The sequence below is a fragment of the Tupaia chinensis genome, unplaced genomic scaffold, assembly GCF_000334495.1.
Source record: "Tupaia chinensis unplaced genomic scaffold, TupChi_1.0 Scaffold141247_1, whole genome shotgun sequence".
Taxonomy (NCBI): domain Eukaryota; kingdom Metazoa; phylum Chordata; class Mammalia; order Scandentia; family Tupaiidae; genus Tupaia; species Tupaia belangeri.
In genome coordinates, this window is record NW_006201110.1 from 136,183 (window position 1) to 157,112 (window position 20,930).

Sequence of the window (20,930 nt, forward strand, 5' to 3'; positions counted from 1 at the left end):
GCGCTTTCGCGGCTTGTTGACGTTCCCGCCGCAGGACGGGTCCGTTCAGGCCCAGAAATAACGGTTTCTGTTGATGCAGGAGCGTTCCCCCATGCTTCCAGAGCCGGGACGCGGGGTCGGGAGGACAGCGAGGGCTGCCTTTTCTTTAAATCTCCCAGGCCGGACTTTTAGCGCCAGTTCTGCTGGCACACCTCGGGAAATGTGAGGCGCCCAAGGTTCTCGGCCTCTCTTGGAGGGCTAAATGATCCTTGAATAAATATAAAGTCAGCAAAAAAAACAGTACCGTTCTCCCCCCTTTTAGAGACTTGATTAATTGCTAACAAAGGCTAGCCGTTGTATTTTTCCTGGTGAAGTAAACAAATTTTAAAGTTCATATAATCTGTATAGTGCTCACTGCTTGTCTTGCAAAGAATAACATTGAATATCTAGTTGCCTAATTGGTAAGAAGAAGGCTACTTTTCCCTTATTATTTTATATCTACAGCAGTCTGTCTCAGCTCTCTTGCTGATGTTCATGTAGTGTAAAGAACTATGGTTGGGAAAGTCATGAAGCCTTTTTGCATAGAAAAAGAGATCCAGACTTTGCAGACAACCTAAATACATTCCACGAAGTCAAGCCTTCAGTGTTCACTAGAGAATGACTGTAGAAGTATTTTTTTCTACTAAAGACAGATGGCTAATGGTTAAAATTTGAAGGGAACTCAATCTTTTCCTAATCTGACTTCCTCTTAGTGTCCTGTTATGGGGAAGATGGACTAGGAGGCATGCTAATTAAATCTTTAGGTAATTCCCCAAATTCCTTTCAGCTAGTGGATGCCAATTTTCTCACCTGCCAACCTTTCCTGAACACCCCCTGCCTTGCCCTCAAGGCAGAGTTCTCAGTTGGCATTTATCTAAGCTGTGCTGTGCTTCAGTTAGATAAGAAAAAGGAATAAAAAGATAAGAAACAAAGGACTTGGCAATTGATTTTAAATGGAGGACAGGACAGGATCTTTCCTGTTTTTCTTTCTTACTAAGTAGCAGTAAGGCTTATGTTACTTTCTTACTAACATGTACTTTTTTTCTATCTTCAGGAAGAAGATCCTTTTACTGATTTTTGTACCAACTCAGAGGGAACATCACCTGTAAAAGTGGCACCAGTTGGGTGTCAGACCTAGGTGCAGAACTTCCTTGAACAGAATGATGATGGTACATTTGAAGGTGGCTGAGTATTTGGACCCTCAGATCAGGGCTCTATGGGAGATCAAAGGGCCGGTGAGAGAGATCGCCAGTCAGAGTGAAAAATCTCCACAGACCGTGGATCTCAGTCCTGAGAGTTCACGCTGGCACTTCCGGAACTTCCACTATTGTGAAGCATCTGGACCCCATGAGGCTGTCCGCCAACTTCAGGAATTATGCAATCTGTGGCTGAGGCCAGAGGTCCACTCAAAAGAACAGATATTGGAACTGCTGGTGCTAGAGCAGTTTCTGACCATTCTGCCCAGGGAAACTCAGACCCAGATGGAGAAGCACCATCCACAGAGCATCAAGGAAGCTGTAGCCCTGGTAGAACACTTGCAGAGGGAATCTGGTCAAACAAGGAATGGGGTGAGAAGAAAGGTTCCTGATGTGTATAGTTGAATAGGATGCAGTTGGACAAATTGGAGATGAGGACAGTTAAGAAATGAGATGAATTTGGCTGCTGATTTATTATTCCTTTAGGGCTGTTAAGGCAGGATTTGGAACTAACAGGCCAATAGCAAAAGTCAGTCCACAGATTTCAGAGATTATAGTAGAGACTTTCCTTCCTTTAGGAAAAAAATAACTACTTTTTGCCCTCAAAGCCAGGGTGAATTGAGGGTGATGGGCCTAGTCAGGTTTGGCCAAAGAGGTAGGACTTGAGTTCTTAGAAAAAATTACAAAGCAGTAAAGTCAGGAGAGGACAGATCCAAAAATCAAACACTTAGAGACCCAAGGAGAGCAAGGACATTAAAAAAGGAGAGACGGGACCAACAGATTGTATAATAGTTATGTTGCTGAACTCCCACGTAGTCAACCAAGGCTCAAGTCCTGATCCTGGAGGCTTAAAACTCACTGAGTGCATGTGTGTATATGCCCAAAATCCCGAGAGGAGAATGGAGGAGAAGGGATTGCAGCATGACTATGCCCCTGGGGAGTGATTTCCTTTTGTCTCTCTCTGTCTGGAGAGCACACGTGCCTTATAGCAAAAAATCTCAACAACAACAAAAAAGGAGAACTCAAACAAGTCGGGTAAGACTATAAATGAAAATAAAAAGTAGAAGAGAGATTTGGGAAAGAAAAGAAAGTGCAAAATAATGTGTTCCCTATCAAAGAGCCACCACTGCCCTCAGTAGTTGTTCGTTGGCTCTCCTGGGAGGTGGACAGCTTGTTATGCTATTGGGCAGGTGGTAGCCTACCTGCCAGCCTCAGGCAGGATGCACATGGTTTATGTCAGAATTATTTGGAGGTAGCTTGGAGGCACTGTTTCCCCTTTTTTTCTAATCCCATTCTCTGAAATCCTTCCATGCCATAGGGGAAAACTTGTTTATTTATTTCTTTGATTTTTAGTGAAAACTGTAAGACAAGAAACCTCCCAGGGGGAGGATCTAAATCAAGAATAAGGGCCTGACAAGGCACCATGAGCATAGATAGCCTACTCAACCATGATAGTGGCTTAAGCTGGACTGTATGCTGAGAGGAGGCTCCTGTGTTCTAGGGTTGGCAGTAGCCACAGTGTCCTTTGATCCTAGTTTTCTCAGATTTGTGGATAGCTCTTTGTGGAACGTTGGCAGCCTAATTCCTCTTTAATGCATTTTGTCATTTCCTTTAGTGTCTCATAGTTCTCAAAATCTAGGCTGTACACTAGATATTCCCTCTACTTCCACCCTTCGTACCAAATAAATTCTATTGGGTGGAGGCGCCGGTGTTCGAGGGTTGGCATTAGCCACAGTGTCCTTTGATCCTAGTTTTCTCAGATTTGTGGATAGCTCTTTGTGGAACGTTGGCAGCCTAATTCCTCTTTAATGCATTTTGTCATTTCCTTTAGTGTCTCATAGTTCTCAAAATCTAGGCTGTACACTAGATATTCCCTCTACTTCCACCCTTCGTACCAAATAAATTCTATGGTAACAAGGATGGGGACTATTTCTAGGTTGCAGTCCCTGAGCTGAGAAAAGAGACAGTGCTCTTGGGAGAAACAGCAGAGGCCTCAGGCTTCAAGCTGAAGCCAACAGAATCCCAACAAGTGGGTGTGTCCCAGGATGAAGAATTTTGGAATACATACCAGGGTCTACAAGAACAGCTGAGCAGGAATACTGATAAAGAAACTGAGCCTGTATATGAGAGGGGTAAGGAGCTTCATGATAATTTTATTCTTAGTTGTTGTGATAGTAAATTTGTTGAGTCAAAATGTCATGGGCATAGTGGATCTACTAGAGTAGCCATGATAGTAATTATATCTCCCCAGGCAGTAGTTAGAATATACCAACTGTGAGTGAGGGTGGGTTTGGGCTAGGGTAAGGAGATAACCAAACCACAGAACTCTGGTAGGAACATAGTAACCATTCTTTAAAAAAAGAGAGGAGGGAGAGAAATGGAGTGTAGGAAGGTTTGCAGCCACTCATCCTCAAGATACAGAAGCAATTGGAATCAGAAATGGGCCGTTAGTGGCAGTATGTGAAGAAAATTGTGTATCAGGAAAAAATAATAAAAAACATCTACGCACTGGAGTCCCTGAGTACTTCGTTTTCAGACATCCTTAATTTTTGCCGAAATTAGAGCAATTTCATGAGAGAAATAAAAAAGGATTTTCTTGTATTAATTTCTCTCAGGGAGACTAAGGAAACAGTTAACTGGGAAGCTGGTTCTAGGGGCTGGTAGATAGTTATAATGTGCAGTGAAAAGACCACTTGTGATTACCACACACATACTAGTAAAGGTATCCTCTCTCTACTGAAGGAATCAGGATCTTTTGTGTTTTAGAAATGAGCTCAAGATGTTCATAAAAACAGGAAAAATTCCTCTGGCTCTTTTCCACCCACAGCTGTGCCTGCTCAACAGATTCTAGCCATTCCTGAGCAGACAAACACCAAAGAGTGGACAGTGGTACCTGAGCTCGTCTTGCCTGAGTCCCAGGTGAGCTGTGCTTTCCAGTTGTTCAGGGCTGCCTTTCCCTGCTGTGCAAGACCCACATTGCCCAGGGAGGAGCACTTTATTCTCCCCTCCACCCCCAGGAGCTTGGTACCTCCCAAGCTGTTTGCTGATCCCTTGGCTCTTTCCTTTCTGCCTTCTCACTTTTTTTTTTTCCACTTTTTTTTTTTTCACTTTTTTTTTTTTTTTGGTAAGAATTATTTTTATTTAACTTTATTTACTTTTTAAAATTTTACTAGAGAGGACAGAGAGAGAGGGAAAGTGAGAAAGCAAGTTGCCAGGGGTCCAGGACTTGAACCATGGTTGGCTGTGTGGGAGTCCAGCGCCCTTAACTACCACACCACCTGCCAGCCCTATGTCTTCTCATTTAAAAAAAAAATTTCTAGTGGACATGTGTGCTTGCCAGAGGAAAGGGAGAAAGCACCCCATATAGGGGCATGGTCATGCCACAGTTCTTTCTCTGTTTCTCCATCCTGCTGGAATTTTGAATACGCACTCAAAATGTGCCCTGTAAAGTTGGATCCACTTCCTTAACTATTAGGACACAGTGCTGGCCCTCTGCCTTCTCAATTTTTGTTTTTTAGAGCGATTTTTGCTATAGGGTGTGTGCACTCCCTGGAGAGACAGACAGACACAAAGTGAGAAATTACCCCCAGGAGGGGATGGCCATGCCTCAATCCCTTTTCCATTCTCTCAGGATCTTGAGCACACAAGCATATATACCCAGCATGAGTTTTAAGCCATTGGTCTGGCTCTTGAATCATGGTTGACTACCTGGGAGTCCAACAATGTGGTCATTACACCATCTGCTGGTCCCCCTTCTCACTTTTAAAGTTAGTCTTGTGCTAAGGGCCAGCAGGTAGTGTGGTGGTTAGGGTGCTGGACTCCTACGTGGCTGGCTGTGGTTTGAGTCTGGGACTCCAGCTTGCAAATCATACCAGGCACCTGTGAATGCATGTCCAAGATCCTAGGAAGAGAATGGGGAAGGGATTGTGTGGTGATTTCTCACTTTCCTTCTTACTGTCTCTCCTCTCTGGCATGAGTCCTTTGGCAAAAACCTTTTTTTTTTTAAAAAAAGAAAAAAAACAAAACACTTTTAATTCCTGGGCTAACACGTAGTTCATAGCCAGGTGATTGAGCTGTCTCTGTAGTGTTAAGTACTGAGCTGAAATCCATTCTCTTCTTTAGAGCTTGTTGACATTTGAAGAAGTGGCCATGTATTTTTCCCAGGAAGAATGGGAGCTCTTGGATCCCACTCAGAAGGCTCTCTACAATGATGTAATGCAGGAAAACTATGAGACTGTCATCTCTCTAGGTAAAGATTCTCACTTCTATTTGTATAGGAGTTGAGAAATGGGTACTGTTCCTGGTTTAGTGAAACTAAACCCCTGTGAGAATTTCACTGTTCAATGAGCTGTTTGGTTCTCAAATAGGTAGTATGGGGGAGGGAGAAAGTATATCCAGATCACCTAAGGAGCTTTTTTCCATGTCCACATGCTTTTTCCTTATCCTAAAGTTCTTTATTTCCTCCTGCCACTCACCTCCAAATTTTTTCTAATTGTGTCTTTCCCATCTTGATGAAGGGTACCACCATTTATCCAATATCTCAGGCCAAAACTTACCACCTTCTACACAGATCTTGCCATCATGACCCCTGTAATTAATTCCTTATTAGTCCTCTTTGCTCTACCTTCAAAATATAGCTTGGGTCCAACCATGCTTCAGCCTTTAGTACTATCAGCATCCTGGTCTACTAACATAGATTTCTGACTAGCATCCTTGTCTCTACTCTTGCCTTTCCTTTGTTTTCCACACAGTCAGATCATGACATCCCCCTGCTTCAAAAACCTGCAGTGATTTCAGAAAAAAATCCAAAGTTCTTACCAAGTTCCCTGGACCCTCCCATGATCTGGTCCCTACTCAGCTACTCATCTCTTGTCATTTGTGCCCTTACTCTCAGTCCCCTTTAACCTCACTGGTCTTGTTATTTAAATGGTTAAGTTTATTCCTGCCTTCCTATTTCCTTTATTTGATACACTGGAATTCCTGAGTGTTTTCATTTTTAAGCACCTGTAAGGTTCATTCAACTCAGAACAATTTATATTATGCAAAGGGGAAAGAAAGTCCTTTTATTCACTCATGAAAACTGAGGACAGTCACCTGGAAAACTGGTTCTAGGGGCTGGTAGATACTTGTTTTTAATTTGCAGTGAAAAGGATACTCGTGATTAACACACACACACACACACACACACACACACACACACACAGGTAGAAGTATCCCACCTCTATTAATGAGTCAGAATCTTCTGTGTTTTAGAAATGAGCTCAAGGTGTTCATAGAAACAGGAGAAATTCTTTTGGCTCTTTTCCACCTACAGCTGTGCCTGCTCAACCGACAAACATTCCTGAGCAGACAAACACCAAAGACCAGACAGTGGTGCCTGAGCTCGTCTTGCCTGAGTCCCAGGTGAGCTGTGCTTTCCAGCTCTTCAGGGCTGCCTTTCCCTGCTGCTCAAGACCCACACTGCTGAGGAGGAGCTCAGAGGCGCGTTATTCCCAGATATTCTCCACCAGGGAGCTTGGTACCTCCCAAGCTGTTTGCTGATCCCTTGGCTCCCTCCTTTCTGCCTTGCCACTTAAAAAAATTCTCTTATATAGTTAATTCCTTCAGTGCTTGGCCTAACATGCAGTTCATAGCCAGATGGTTGGGCTTCATCTATAGTGGCAATTACTGAGCTGAAGTCCATTCTCTTCTTTAGAGCTTGTTGACATTTGAAGAAGTGGCCATGTATTTTTCCCAGGAAGAATGGGAGCTCTTGGATCCCACTCAGAAGGCTCTCTACAATGATGTAATGCAGGAAAACTATGAGACTGTCATCTCTCTAGGTAAAGATTTTCCCTTCCAATTGTATGAGTAATTTGTCCCGTTCTTGGCTTACTCAGAAGAAACCCTTGTGAGAGTCTCACTGTTTGGAGCTAATTGGTTCTCAAGTAGGTGATGCTGGGGAGGGAGAAGGTATATTCAGATCACAGGGGTAATTTTTTTCCACATGTACATGCTCATTTCTTATCCTGTATAGAATTCTTGACCCCTTTCCTTTTTCTCCCCCCACACCCACTCCGTCATGTCTTCCCTGGTATGATAAAGGACATTACTATTACCTAGTTGCTTAATGCAAAAAAATGTAGTCATCCTTTACACTTGTCGCCATCATACTCCACTAGTAATCCAGTAGCTGGCTTTCTTTTTAGCTCCACTTTCACATATTTTTAGTTCACCATGTCTCAACCTCTTGGTTGTTAGCCTCTTAGTCTAAGCAAGCGTCATCTGGAACAAGGTCTACTTCAGTAGCTTTCTAACTGGCACCCTTGCCTCTACCCTTCCCCTCCCATAGTCTGTTTCCATACAGCAGCCAAATCATGATATTTCTGTTTCAGAAACCTGCAGTGACTTCTCATAGTCAGAAAAAACTTTAAACTCCTTATCAAGGCCCCAGGACCCTCCGCAGTCTGTTTTCTGTACACCTCTCTGCCTTCATCTTCTGCTACTCGTGCCCTTGTACAATCCTCTTTATCTATTTTGGTCTTGCTGTTAATTGAACTTCCCCTCTATGTTTCTCCTTTCCCTTTTCCTCTACCTAGCATACTTTCTGACATTTGGCTAAACTCACTTTTATGCTTCTGTGCAAATAATCACTTTCTCAAAAAGGCCTTCCACGTAACCTTATTAAAATAGCCTCAGAGGAGCTGAATCTTATAATGCACTCATACCATACTTTTAGTTTTCTTTGAAATATTCATGACTTCCTGACATTATTTTGTTTACTGATTGATCATCTCACTCTCTCACTAGCATATAAGTAAGCTATATGAAATAGGGGAACTTTGTTCTCACCGATATATCCCCGCCCTTACAGCAGTGCTTAGCACAGCTACTCAATACAAATTTATTAAGTGAATGACACATCTTTGTTTTACCTGGATAGAAGTGGTAGAAATCTATCCTAGTCTAGGGTCTGGTGCTAAATACATAAAAGCTAAATGAAAAGTAACTGTAATATGATAGCAGTCACTGGTGTCTATGATACTTAACTCATTGTCCTTCACTTCGACTCTGCTATAACTGGTCTTAAAGGACCAGCTTATATTTCCCACGGCCTCTGGAGCTTGAATCCACCCTTGGTTGAACATGAGGTATTCTTGGTAGCAGAAGGAGAGAACATGGCTTGGATTACTATTCCCTCTGTTTCTTTCATTGATTCACCTTAAGTTTATTTGTTACTCTTTGCATATCTGCACATAAGAACAGTGTAGTACAAACATGATACTGGATCTAGGAGTGTCCTTTTAAACATTTGGGGTTACAAACTATAAAAGTACCTTCTTTTCCTGAATAGTTTGGAGTAAGTGGACAAATTTTTCTTACCAGTCCTTGACTCCATTTTTTCCCATTTCACAGCATTATTTGTGCTCCCCAAACCTAAAGTGATCTTCTGTTTAGAGCAAGGAGAAGAGCCATGGATTCAAAGATCCACAGAGTTAAAAGACATTCCTAAAGAATCTCCTGGAGGTAAATACCACATGGGAAGAGGAAAAATGTGCCTTGATAATCTTTGTAAGGGCTTGTATTTTGTTTTTAAAGAATTAATTAACTTATTTGATCAGAGAGGGACACAGTAAAGAGAGAGAGCTAAAGAAAGTGAGAAAGGAATTTACCAGGTCTGAGACTCAAACCACCATCCACCATGTGGGAATCTAGCACCCTTAACCACCATGCCACCTGCTGGCCCTAGCGCTTGTGTTTTAAGATCCTCTTCCTTTTTCCCCCCTAAATTAAATTCTACCATTGAATTAAAGTTTTTTTCTTTATTTATGATAGAGCACATGTATGCTCATGTGACAGAGGATGGGGACAGGTATCCTCCACAGAGTCTGGTCACTCCACAATTCCTTTCCTTTAGTCTTCTAACCCACCAATGTTGGGTTTTTGTCTATGTGCCTAGTATGTTTCAGGCTGCTTTTCTGGATTTTGAACAGTGAGCGCCATGTAAAATCCAGTTTCTCTCAAGCAGGGATTATCACTATAACTCCAAGCCAGCCCAATTTTTTTTCTGTGATTTTCTTATTCTGGGATACAGATTGCTGATTCTTGTATTTATCCTAACAGGGTTAAAGCTCAAAAATGACACTGAAAATCATCAGCCTATATCTGCTTCTAAATTTGAAATGCAAGTACCGAAAGATGTAGTTTCAAAAAAAGCCAAAGTGAAAGTACCCCAGAGAATGACAGGCAAAGAAAATCACAGTGATACGCACAGAGCTGGGAAATTGCACCGAGATTTTCCAGTGAAGAAGAGAAAGAAACTCTCAACTTGGAAACAAGAGCTTCTAAAACTTATGGACCTTCACAAGAAAGACCGTGTAGCAGAGAAGCCTTTTAAATGTCAGGAATGTGGGAAAAGCTTCAGAGTTAGCTCTGACCTTATTAAGCACCAAAGAATTCACACTGAAGAGAAACCCTACAAATGTCAACAGTGTGACAAGAGGTTTAGATGGAGTTCAGATCTTAATAAGCACTTTACTACACATCAAGGAATAAAACCATATAAATGCTCATGGTGTGGGAAAAGCTTCAGTCAAAATACAAATCTCCACACACATCAAAGAACTCACACAGGAGAGAAGCCATTTACATGTCATGAATGTGGAAAAAAATTTAGCCAGAACTCCCACCTCATTAAACATCGGAGAACCCACACAGGTGAGCAGCCTTATACTTGTACAGTCTGCAGGAGGAACTTCAGCAGGCGGTCAAGCCTTCTTAGACACCAAAAACTCCATCAATGAAGGGAAGTTTAGCATTGTCATTCTGAAGGACTCCATCAAATAGAGTTAGACCCTAAAGTTTTGTATGAAAAAATAAAAAATTGAAGCATGAAGAATTTTTCATCATTGGAAAATCAAGAATATAGATGTAATATTTTACAGAAAGGAATTAAGGTGGGCTTTGCAAGGTATATACTTAAGTCTTTGTGCTACTTAATGTTTTTACTTTAAATTGCCTGGGAATTCCTTAGCAAGAGAGGTGTTCTAAGAGCATTCTGAATAATGAAAAGGCTGTTTTGGGACTGACTGTACCTTGAAACAGCAAATTGAGCTACAAATAGATGCAGCCAATCAGTAGTTTTCTTTGGTCACAGAAGTAAATAATGTTGGTTTAGCATTGATCTCTTGAATACATGTGATAGAAACATTTGTAGCATGGTCTTCCAAACTAAAAAGTAATAACATGAATGGTTAATTGGTTATTATTGTCTTCAGGGTAAGCAGGCTTACTGATTTCAATAGTCTCATGAGATAGAAATGATTTCTAATGTAAAGTTTCCCAAGAACCAAGTTGGGTTTTCTTCCTTTCTCTTGTTATTGGATACTGTTCATAAAGTTAACATCATTTGAGTTTCTTCTTGAACTTTTTAGCAACTTCAGCTCTTGAATCCTGTTAGCACGGTTTTTACTGTGATGAAATTATATATATTTACTAGGAAGTCTATCAGATGAACTGGTATAAAAAATGCACTTATGTATCTCATTGGTGGTGTTTAGAAAATGGAAAACATTTCTAATGAGATCATATGGAAACGGGTTGGAATTTGTAGCCATGGAATATATACTAGATGTGAAAAATAATTTCCTGCAATAAAAGGAACTAGACTGTTTCTTTACCTCACACTGTCAATAGGATAAAGTAGCCATAAAAATTGGCACTTGCCTGAGACCAGAAGGAAAACTAATGGGAGTTCAGCATCACCTTCCCAGTTGTTTTTCTTTTTTAATTTGTTTTTTGTTACTAAGAACAAGTTATATTGTAAGAGGGTTGGAGTGTATGTGCTAAAGGTGAGAGCCTATGGCTCATTTGGCATGAAGACCTGAGCATCCAGTTAGTAGACTGGATTCCCAAAGGAAAGTTTTGGGCATTGGTGTGGAAAAAATAGGTAAATCTACATCTGTGTTATTCTGTCTTCCACTGTAAGTTCTTATGTAGGCAGGGTCTGTCTGTCTCTGTTCTTTCTAGCACAGCCTCAGATGATAAATTTGTTGGACTATTGAAAGTATATAGCCTGTGAATTTTCTTAAAACTCATAACTGTTGAGCTATAGCAGTGACTTAGGTGTGTTATTGTTAGAGCTTCTAGGTATAATGAGTTACTGAAGTGATCTCTTCTAAGACTTGCTATAAGTCTTTCAGGAAGATAGAGCTCAGAGAGGTATAGGGACTTGATCAAAACCCTGTCACTAGAGGGTCTCTTAAAATCCTATCACTAGAATGTCTAGAGGTACAGGGACTTGATCAAAACCCTATCATTAGAGGGTTTGTTGGCTGTCAGTTCGCTCCACCAAGCTGGTATGAAGCAGGATTAAGAGAACAGAATTGTGGGAACCAGCAGTTAGCGTAATGGCTATGTCACTGGACTCCCACGTAGTCGACCGCAGTTCACGTCCCGGACCCGGTGGCTTAAAACTCACGCCGGGCGCGTGTGCGTGCATGCCCAAGATCCCGAGAGGAGAATGGAGGAGAAGCGATTGCGGCGTGACCATCCCCCCTGGGGGGTGATTTCTCGCTTTCTGTCTCTATGTCTCTGTCTGTCTGGCGAGCGCACGCGCCCTACAGTGAAAATCTCTCCAAAAAAAAAAAAAGAGAGAACAGAGTTGTTATGTTATCCTTCCACAAATAGCCTGGATGACGTCTTGTATCTATTTCTGGTTTATAAAACACTCCTGTTTTCTTGATTACTGAAGCACTCTTAAATGTCCATTTTCTCTGCAAAATAGAGAACACTCAACTCATGGTTGTCCTGGGGACTCAATGGATTGACGAAAGTAAAGCACCTAAAACAGCCTGGTCCATGGTAGATGCATGGTCAGTATGCTTTCTTTCCCTTTCCTCTGCTCCCCAGTGGTATGTTAGACTGACCAACAGCATAAAGAAGCAGATGCATTTGCAGCTCCATTCAGGATCTTAGCACTTGGGGTGGTAGTGATGATGCTAACTTGATTCAGTGCGTGGCTTTAGTGTTTTATGGACCAAGTCACAAGAGCACATGAACTATTGGTCTGGATTTCTCAGCAGCAATTTTTTTTTTTTTTTTTTGAGAGAGATTTTTCCTGTAGGGTGCATATGCTTACCAGAGAGACAGAAAGCGAGAAATTATCCCCCAGTGGGAATGGCCATGCCATGATCCTGTCTCCTCTATTGTCTTCTTGGGATTTTGGGCATCCACAAGTGCGCCTGGTGTGAGTTTCAAGCTGCTGAGTCCAGGATGTGAACCATGGTCAGCATGTGGAAGTCCAGCATCTTAACCACTACTACATCTGCTGGTTCTCTCAGCAGTAATTCTTTTCTATTCTTTGAGATGAAATTACATCAAGTCTCATTTCTTAAACGCAGCCATCTCTAAAGCTCTGGTCTACCTCGTTCTTCCCCCAAACTGTCTCAGCCTTAGACCCCTGAGACACTGTTGTTTTTCCCAGGGGATTCATGGACTGCTTCTTGGCACTGCCTTCATTTTACTCGACTTAATGAGGGCCTTCCATCTGCCAGGCATTGTCCTAGACTGAAGATAGCAATGGGCAAGAGATAAAAATGCACCCCTTGTGGAGCTTGTATTCTGTTGAACTGTGGAAAAGTGAATAGTTTTGCTTTCCTGCTTCTTTCAGTAAGGCAAGGCTATGGGATAAGCTAATGGGAACACTTAGGAGTTCACTGTTGAGCATGTGCTCAAATTAAGAAATTTGGCAAATTAAGAAAAAAGAAAAGAACAGTGTTGAATTGTCCTGGTGAGTTGGGGAGAACAAGTGCTGGGCAACTTTTCTGTTAGATCATTGGGAAAGCTGTGATGTATTGTTTTTCTTGTGTAAAAATGTGTCATGACTTTCCAGACAACTCAATAGATGAACAGTTAGAACAACAGATTAGAGTCCAAAAAGGGTTTTCCAAATTTGTTGAGTCATTATTAACTGAATCTTTCCCACATTTCTTGTCATTTCTCACTTCTGTGTGGTAGATTAAGGCTGCCCCTTTTCTCTCTGGGGCTTTCTGATGCATAGATTTGTTTTGTTTTACTATGGAGTGAATTTGCTTGCCAGAAAGAGAGAGAGTAACAAATCACCCCCCAGAGAGAGAGCCATGCTGAAATCTCTTTTCCATTCAGCTCTTGGGATTTTGGATAAGCATATACACGTGCCCTGTGTGTTTTTCAAGCTGCTGGGTCTGGAACCATATGAAATCTGGCTGCCTTAACCACCATACCACTGGCTGACCCTAAAGTAGATTTCGGGCTTTCTGCTGGCTGGATTCTCCTGTGTAGTCTCTGAAATGTTCTTAAGTGAGAAGTGTTTATCCACACTTTTGGTTTCTTTCTTTTTTAAAAAATAATTATTTTAGGGTGGTGGCTTTTTGTTGTTGTTGTTTGTTTTTCATGAGAGTGTGAGGAGAAAAACAAGTACCCTCAACAGGCTCTCATGCCCCCAGTTTTCCCAGCCAGTCAGGATCATGGACACATGCCAGCAAGTAAAGATTAACCAGGAAACCCAACCTGCCACCTTCCATATGGATCTAGCATCACTTGAGCAGCATGCTACTGTTGTGCATCCTAGCCTGCCACACTCCTTGGTAATAGTGTTCACAGTAGGAATCCATTCATACAAGTACAAAAACGTATTTTTGTTAACAAATCTCACTTTTTTTCCTTTATTCATGATAAAGCATGAGCGTATATATGTGAGAAAGAGAGACAGATGAGCATCTTCCGTAGGATTTGGTCATGCCACAATCTGCTTTCTCTAGTCCTTTAGCTCATAGGATATTTGGCCACTTGCATGAGTGTCCAATACATTTTCAGACTGACCAGGCCAGGAATTTGAACTGCACTCACCATGTGGGATCTGGGTTCTCTTGAGCAGCTCTTTACCACACCTACACCACAGGGCTAGCTAGCCCACTTGCCACTTTTTATATTTTCTTTCATGTGTAAGTTTACTGGGGAGTGAGGGTGGGACACTATTTGATGTACCTACCAAATTCCCTATATGTGTAGATTTTCTTTCTGTATGCATCCTCTGATGGGCAGTGATCTGGAGTTTTACTGAATGCCTGCTGCAGCCAAGTATCTGTAAGACTTTTCTCCCAATGATTCACCCTTATGTGACAGTGCCCATGCTTTTTCTAAAGCAGTTGCCTCATCTTCCTCCTGTGAAAGGAATTAAACAGACTGGCTCTTGCTCTGTTTGTGATTTAAGAAAACTATCAGAGTAGTTTCTCATTTCTACCACAGCTGGGAAGATGAATCTCGAGTCACACCAGTCTTAGCACTAACACAAAAAATTAGGCTCTCCTTATTTGGATACTATGTACCATTAAGGAAGAACTAAGAAAACTTACTGCTACATTTTTTACACCAAACATTTGTCCATGATTTGCACAGAAAAACCTGAATGGTCTCAAAGCATTTGAAACCACCAAAAAGTATAATGTTTTTTTATTTTTGGGGGGCTGGCTGATAGTGTGGTGGTTAAGGACTCTGAGCTCCCACATGGCCAGCTGTGGTTCGAGTCCTGGATCTGATGGCTTGCTTTCTCACTTTCCCTCTCTTTCTCTCTCTTGCTTTTGCTCTCACTCTGTCCCTCTCTGATCAAATTAAAAATAAATAAATAAATAAAGTTGAATAAAATAATTCTTTAAAAAAAAAGACTTTTGATTTTCTGAAGACATGAGAAAGCTCTTTAAATACCATGCATAGGAAACTGGCCTCGCATGGCCAACAGCAGTTTGAATCCTGACCCCAGTGACTTGAAAATATACCAGCTACATGTGTGTTTGCCCAAAATGGAGACATGGTGGGAAAAGGATAGTGTGGCCGTGCTTGGTTTGAGTCCAGCATCTGGCAGCTTGAAATCACACTTTGCACGTGTGTGTGCATGCCCAAAATCCCAGGAGAAGATTGGAGAAGGGATTGTGGTGTGGCTATTCCCGCCCCCCCGGGGTGGTGTGATTTCTTTGTCTCTGTCTCTGTGTCTCTGGCAAATGTACGTGCCCTATAACAAAAAGCTCTTTAAAAAAATAAAATGATATGGGGACTAGCAGTTAGCGTAATGGCTATGTCGCTGGACTCCCATGTAGTTGACTACGGTTCGCATCCCAGACCCGGTGGCTTAAAACTCACACCAGGCGCATGTGCGTGCGTGCCCAAGATCCCAAGAGGAGAATGGAGGAGAAGGGACTGCGGCGTGGCCATCTCCCCTGGGGGGTGATTTCTCGCTGTCTGTCTCTCTGTCTCTGTCTGTCTGGCGAGTGCACGTGCCCTATAAGCAAAAAACCTCTAAAAAAACAAAAAGATATGAAGACAGAGGTAAAATTAGTTTTCTTTTTCAAAAAAATTTTTGAACATTTTATTATTATTTAATTTGCTGTAGAGTACATGCATTCATCAGAAAGAGAGAGAGAAAGTTGAGAGAGTAAGCTGTCAGGCCCAGGACTTGAATCGCAGTTGGCCATGTGGGAGTCCAGTGCCTTAACCACCATGCCACCTGCTGGCCCCCAAATTAAATAGTTTTTAACATTAGAAAAGTTAATGCTTTTGGTTGAACTGCTGTCTTTTAGTAATTTACCAAAATGATGAACACAAGGGAAAGAAGAGAGGCACTTGATACATATTCTCTAGGCCTTTTAGAAAACAGAGTGATTCTTCTGGCAACATACATGTGAATCTAGAAGAAAGGAGATATTGTAGACATCACAGGGAGTGGGTACTCTTCAAAAAGGAATGTTCCACAAATAGTGCCATGGCAAAACTGGAAGACTCTACAGGTGTTACCCACCATGCTGTTGGCATTGTTGTAAACAAATTAAGGTTGCCAAGAGAATTAATGTGCATATTGAATATATTAGGCATTCTAAGAGCAGAGATAACTCCCTAAAACATGTGAAGAAATTACCAGAAAAAGAAGGAAGCCAAAGAGAGAGGTTCCTGGGTTCAACTGAAGTGCCAGCCTGCTCCACCCAGAGAAGCACACTTTGTGAGAACCCATGGAAAGGCTCCTGAGCTTCTGAAACCTATTCCCTATGAATTCATAGCAATGACGGTTATTAAAAATCAATAAACATTGGTCTATAAAAATGTTTTTTGGGGGGTCCAGCAGGTGGCGTGGTGGTTAAGGGCAGTGGACTTCCACGTGGCTGACCACGGTTTGAGTCCCAGACCTGGGGGCTTGCTTTCTTACTTTCTTGCTTTCTCTCTGTCTGACTCTCTCATTCTTCCCTCTCTGGTTGGTTAACTAAATAAACAAACAAATAAAAAGTTAAATAATTATTTAAAAAATTTTTTTCTTGTATGTATATATTTGAGTCAAAGGACCTTTTGAGTGCCCTAAAAATGTTTTTCTTAATTGAGTAAGTAGAATTGTGGTGTTTCCTCCCCCAAAGCAAATTTTAATTGGGCTGTCATTCATTACATAATGTATTTATTAAAATTTTGTGGATTTCTAGCTGAAAGATAGAAGGCAGCTTATTATGCAGTTGGTTAGAAAACAACCAGATACTGTTTATACTACTTTGAAGATAGTCCTTCTAAATCATCATGAGAAAGAAAAACTTACAGTTAAGTTCAAGGAAAGTTGATTGCTCATGACTCTTATAAATAGCTGGATTTTAAGGATCAGAAATTTGTTTTTGATGCTTACTGTTAAAAATAGATAGCTTAAAGAAAAAGTTGAGAGAGGAAGAAAGAGAAAGAAAGGAAAAGGAAAGGAAGGAGAGAGAAGGAAGGAAAAGAAAGGGAAGAGAAGAAGGAAAGAAAGATAGATTATTGGGGCTGGAGGTGATGCAGTGGTAAGACTCTTTTGGGCAGTCTCATAGGGGAAGGTTGGCAGTTCAAGCCCAGAAATGAGTAAGTGGAATATATGTGTGCCCATGATCCTAAATAGCTAAAGCTGGAATGTGGAAAACAACATGCAAACCCCTGCATCTCAGAGGTGCTTTCTCTCTCTCATGGAAAAAAAGATCACAAAAAGAAAATTAAAAGTCTTTATTTAATAACATAAGGGATGATAGCTTCTTATGCAGAGGAGTTAGGGAAACATTTTATTTATTTATTTTTCCTTTTTTTGGAGAGGTTTTTCCCCCCCCTCCCCTCCCCGCTATAGGGCGCATGCGTTCGTTCACCAGACAGAGAGAGAGAGACATAGAGACAGAAAGCGAGAAATCACCCCCCAGGGGTGATGGTCACGCCACAATCCCTTCTCCTCCATTCTCCTCTCGGGATCTTGGGCATGCACGCACACGCGCCCGGCGTGAGTTTTAAGTCACCGGGTCCGGGACGCGAACCGCGGTCGACTACGTGGGAGTCCAGCGACATAGCCATTACTCTAACTGCTGGTTCCCAAAACATTTTATTTCTAATGTTTCCTTTATCCTTTATGATAAATAGTCATTACCAAGCCTCAAAGCTTTTTATTCTCCTTAAAGGAAAAACTATTTCTTCTTTTCTCATACCCTTCTGTTAATTAAGAGGCACTTCTGCAATCTTCTCTTGGATCTCTCCAGAGTTCCCACATTTTAAAATCCAAATTTTCACAAGGCCCATCCCTGGCAGTCTTAATCTGGTGGGTCCCTCTTGCCCTTCTTTGATATTCCAGTAGGTCACACATACCATGGAGCACTGTTTCTTCTCTTCATAGCATGTGTCAACAACTCTGAGTTATTTAGTAGTTTTTTTCTCTCATGATTGGAGTGAAAATCAGGAGGACATCCCTTTGCCTTATGCAACCTTGTATCACAAGACTGAGATAGAATGAAAATCTGCCAAACAGGAAAAGCTGCCCCGACCACCTGAGCATTAGCTTTGGTTACTCGGTGTTCCCCTGCTCAGTGATCTCCCTTCTTTGGTATCAGGTGCATAACACAGGATCGCAGTAGCTCCTAGTCTTGAGGGCCAGGAGGTGGTATGGTGGTTAAGACTTTTACATGCCCTCCTGCTGGCTCCCTATTGTGGTCTTAGGAGACAGGTTCAGTGCCCTCTAAGTGTCCTCTATTATGCTCTATGGGGAGCTTACTTAACACATGGAAAGTGTAACAGGCATCTTTTGACTGCCTCCAAGCATTCCTTTTCCTTCTCTTCCTTCCCAACAACCCTGCTTGCAACTGGAAACCTGAAGAGTCCTGATCCCGGTTTCTGGGAGTGGAAGATATGACCTGAGCTAAGTTAAAAGGATTTTACGTCCTTGGTTAGAAGATGGTTCAGGGTTATGGTCCTGAGCTGATCCCATTAAGACTTTTGTTAGAAATGCTAGAACAAATCCAGCTCTTGTGGATGGTACATGTAGCTGTTTGTTAACAGTCTTCTTAAAACTAGGAGAGATGTGAGGCTTTGGATGGTAACAGCAGAGAAGGCAGAGCAGAGTGACAGAAAATCAGTCTTTGGTGAGATGATTGATTTGTAGGATCAGGCACTACCTACCTGGTACCTCGAGCTGCCCTGGATTTTAAGCTACCTGCATCTAATTCCTTTATTGTTTAAGCCAGTGTAAAGTAGAGTTTCTGTTATTTCCCTTTTTTTTTTGGAGAGGTTTTTGCCATAGGGTGTGTGCACTTGCTAGAAAGAGAGAGAGAGAAAGCAAGAAATCACCCCTCGCCCCCAGGGGAGATGGCCATGCCACAGTCCCTTCTCCATTCTCCTCTTGGGATCTTGGGCACATATGCACACACACCTAGCATGAGTTTAAGCCACTGGGTTCAGGACTTGAACTGTGGTCAACTGCATGAGAGTCCAGTGACATAGCCATTACACCAACTGCTTGTCTCTAGGGTTTCTGTTAATGGTAACTGAAAGAATCCTAGTAAGTAAATCCAACTGATTAAAGATAGTGCATGTAGATGAACAATCCTTGTATATATACCTATTTAAAATTTTTCTTACAGAAGTTATGAAGCATACCTAAGAGTAGAGAATGGTGTAGTGAACTCCCTCCCTATAGGCCTCAAAAATGATATCAACATTTTTGCCAATCCTGTTTTTTATCCCCTTCATTTTGTTTTATTTTGGAAAGGTTCGTTTTATTTTAAAGCAAATCTCATTTCAGTTTGACGCGATAACAATTCTTGACCATTTTGACCCTAAACCACATTTGAGAAAGAGTTCCCATTCAGTGGAGGCCTCTTTCCCACAGGAGGAAGGGTAATTGAGAGTAGGAGAGCTGTCTTTCCCTCCCCTACAGAGCAAGCAAAACTTGATCGACAACTTTTCAAGATGGCTTTATAAAAGGACCCTCTTGGCCTCCTCCCTTGGGTATTTATTTATGAGAACATCAGGCATTCTGAGTGCCCCATCATGAAAGTGGTCCAGATGGGATACGAGATGCCTATAATAATCACCAGAGCAACTTACTAATAACTTGAAACTACACAATCTACTGTTGTACTTTTAATGAGCCCCAGAGTGATTCATTCATTAAGAGTTTGGTTAACTTGGTTAATTGTTGCTTTCCTGGAACCCTAAAAACAAAATAATTATAATAATTACCCTCCAACGTATTTAGGACATGTCCCCAGGAGCTCAAATTGCCCTAATGGTAGTGTCTCATTTACCTACTTTAACTGGATTTAAATTTCTTCTTCCTGAAATAATGTGTAAATTAATATTCAAAATATTAACATTTCATTATAATTAATCTCCTTAACATTACTGCTTGATCACATTTTTAAAAAATAATTATTTTATTTATTCATTCATTTATTTTTTAGTTTGACCAGAGAGAGACAGAAGGTGAGAGTGATAGAGAGAGGAAGTGAGAAAGCAAGCCACCAGATTCAGGACTTGAACCCTGGTCGGCCATGTGGGAGTGTCCAGCACCTTAACCACCATGCCACCTGCTGGTCCCCACATTTGTTTTTTGTTTTTTTTTTTATTAATTCACTTTACACCATCACAACACACAAATGAATTTTCCATCCAAAATACACTGTGCATTGGCTCAATCAAGCACATCCACATACATGTTCTCAGCAAATAATTTTCCAGTTCTTACGTCCTGCATACCTTGCCCTTTGTCTTGCCATCCCTGATTCCCCATCCCCCACCCTCTGCTATGTCCCATCTTCCTCCCCCATTGTCCCTGGCATCCATGGTTGCCCTCCATACCCCCCCCACCATTCAATTGTTCTGCCAATGAACTTAATTAGTCTAAATAAATCCATCCTGGCCCCACTGGACCTTCCGAATAAGCCCAGATGGGCCAGCACCCCAGTATGCACTCGACAGCACCCCTTGGTGTCCCAGCTCCCAGTCCTGGCCTTGGCTGTTCCAGGACAGCAAGAGCAGGCGATGGGCTGCCCAGTGTTGGGGCTGGAAGAGACCTCCGAGGAAACCCTTTCCAACTCCTCCTTTTTATACCTGGAGAAACAAGGCCCAAGTGCCCATGATCTCAGGGACAGCGTGACCACTGGGCCAGGGAAGAAGGAGCTGAGGGGGGGTGACCCCCTACGGAGAGGCCTTTAGGGCTTGAGGGTGTGAGAAGCCCAGGACCTGGCCTTTAGTTTCGCCAGGCTGGTGTCCCCCTGCCCACAGGGCTCAGAGGTCGGGGAGTGAGCCCACAGGGAACAGCCCCATGTCATCGCAGTGGTCCCAGGGGACAGGAGAGGAGGGGCTGCCTTCACTGAGCACCCTGCAGAGTGGGGCCAGGCAGGGGCTCAGACCAGCCTGAGGGAGGGAACGGGGAATCTGAAAAGGAAG

General features: G+C 42.1%; 1 protein-coding gene across 3 annotated transcripts; it reads left to right on the plus strand.

Annotated features, from left to right (window-relative positions):
* The first annotated feature begins 64 nt into the window (after positions 1–64).
* On the plus strand, positions 65–11,628 carry ZNF75A (zinc finger protein 75A). 3 transcript variants are annotated; one of them, XM_006162970.3, is made up of 9 exons: positions 65–201; positions 1,073–1,586; positions 3,151–3,346; positions 4,042–4,133; positions 5,337–5,463; positions 6,529–6,617; positions 6,910–7,036; positions 8,610–8,720; positions 9,318–11,289. In XM_006162970.3, the coding sequence occupies exons 2-9, from the start codon at positions 1,179–1,181 to the stop codon at positions 9,995–9,997; spliced, it is 1,830 nt and encodes a 609-aa protein (XP_006163032.1). In that variant the 5' UTR covers positions 65–201; positions 1,073–1,178; the 3' UTR covers positions 9,998–11,289. The 3 variants fall into 3 exon arrangements, with proteins under 3 accessions (XP_006163032.1, XP_006163031.1, XP_027621937.1); XM_006162969.3 differs by lacking the exon at positions 65–201 and adding an exon at positions 388–440; XM_027766136.1 differs by lacking the exons at positions 65–201; positions 3,151–3,346 and having other exon boundaries at positions 1,255–1,586; positions 9,318–11,628.
* Positions 11,629–20,930: the final 9,302 nt, after the last annotated feature.

Bases quoted from the DNA above. Each gene is read 5' to 3' on its own strand.
- ZNF75A (XM_006162970.3), top strand. From the start codon at position 1,179: ATGATGATGGTACATTTGAAGGTGGCTGAGTATTTGGACCCTCAGATC. The intron at 1,587-3,150 runs GTGAGAAGAAAG...GACTATTTCTAG, and splicing joins CTGGTCAAACAAGGAATGGG to GTTGCAGTCCCTGAGCTGAG. The intron at 8,721-9,317 runs GTAAATACCACA...TTATCCTAACAG, and splicing joins TCCTAAAGAATCTCCTGGAG to GGTTAAAGCTCAAAAATGAC.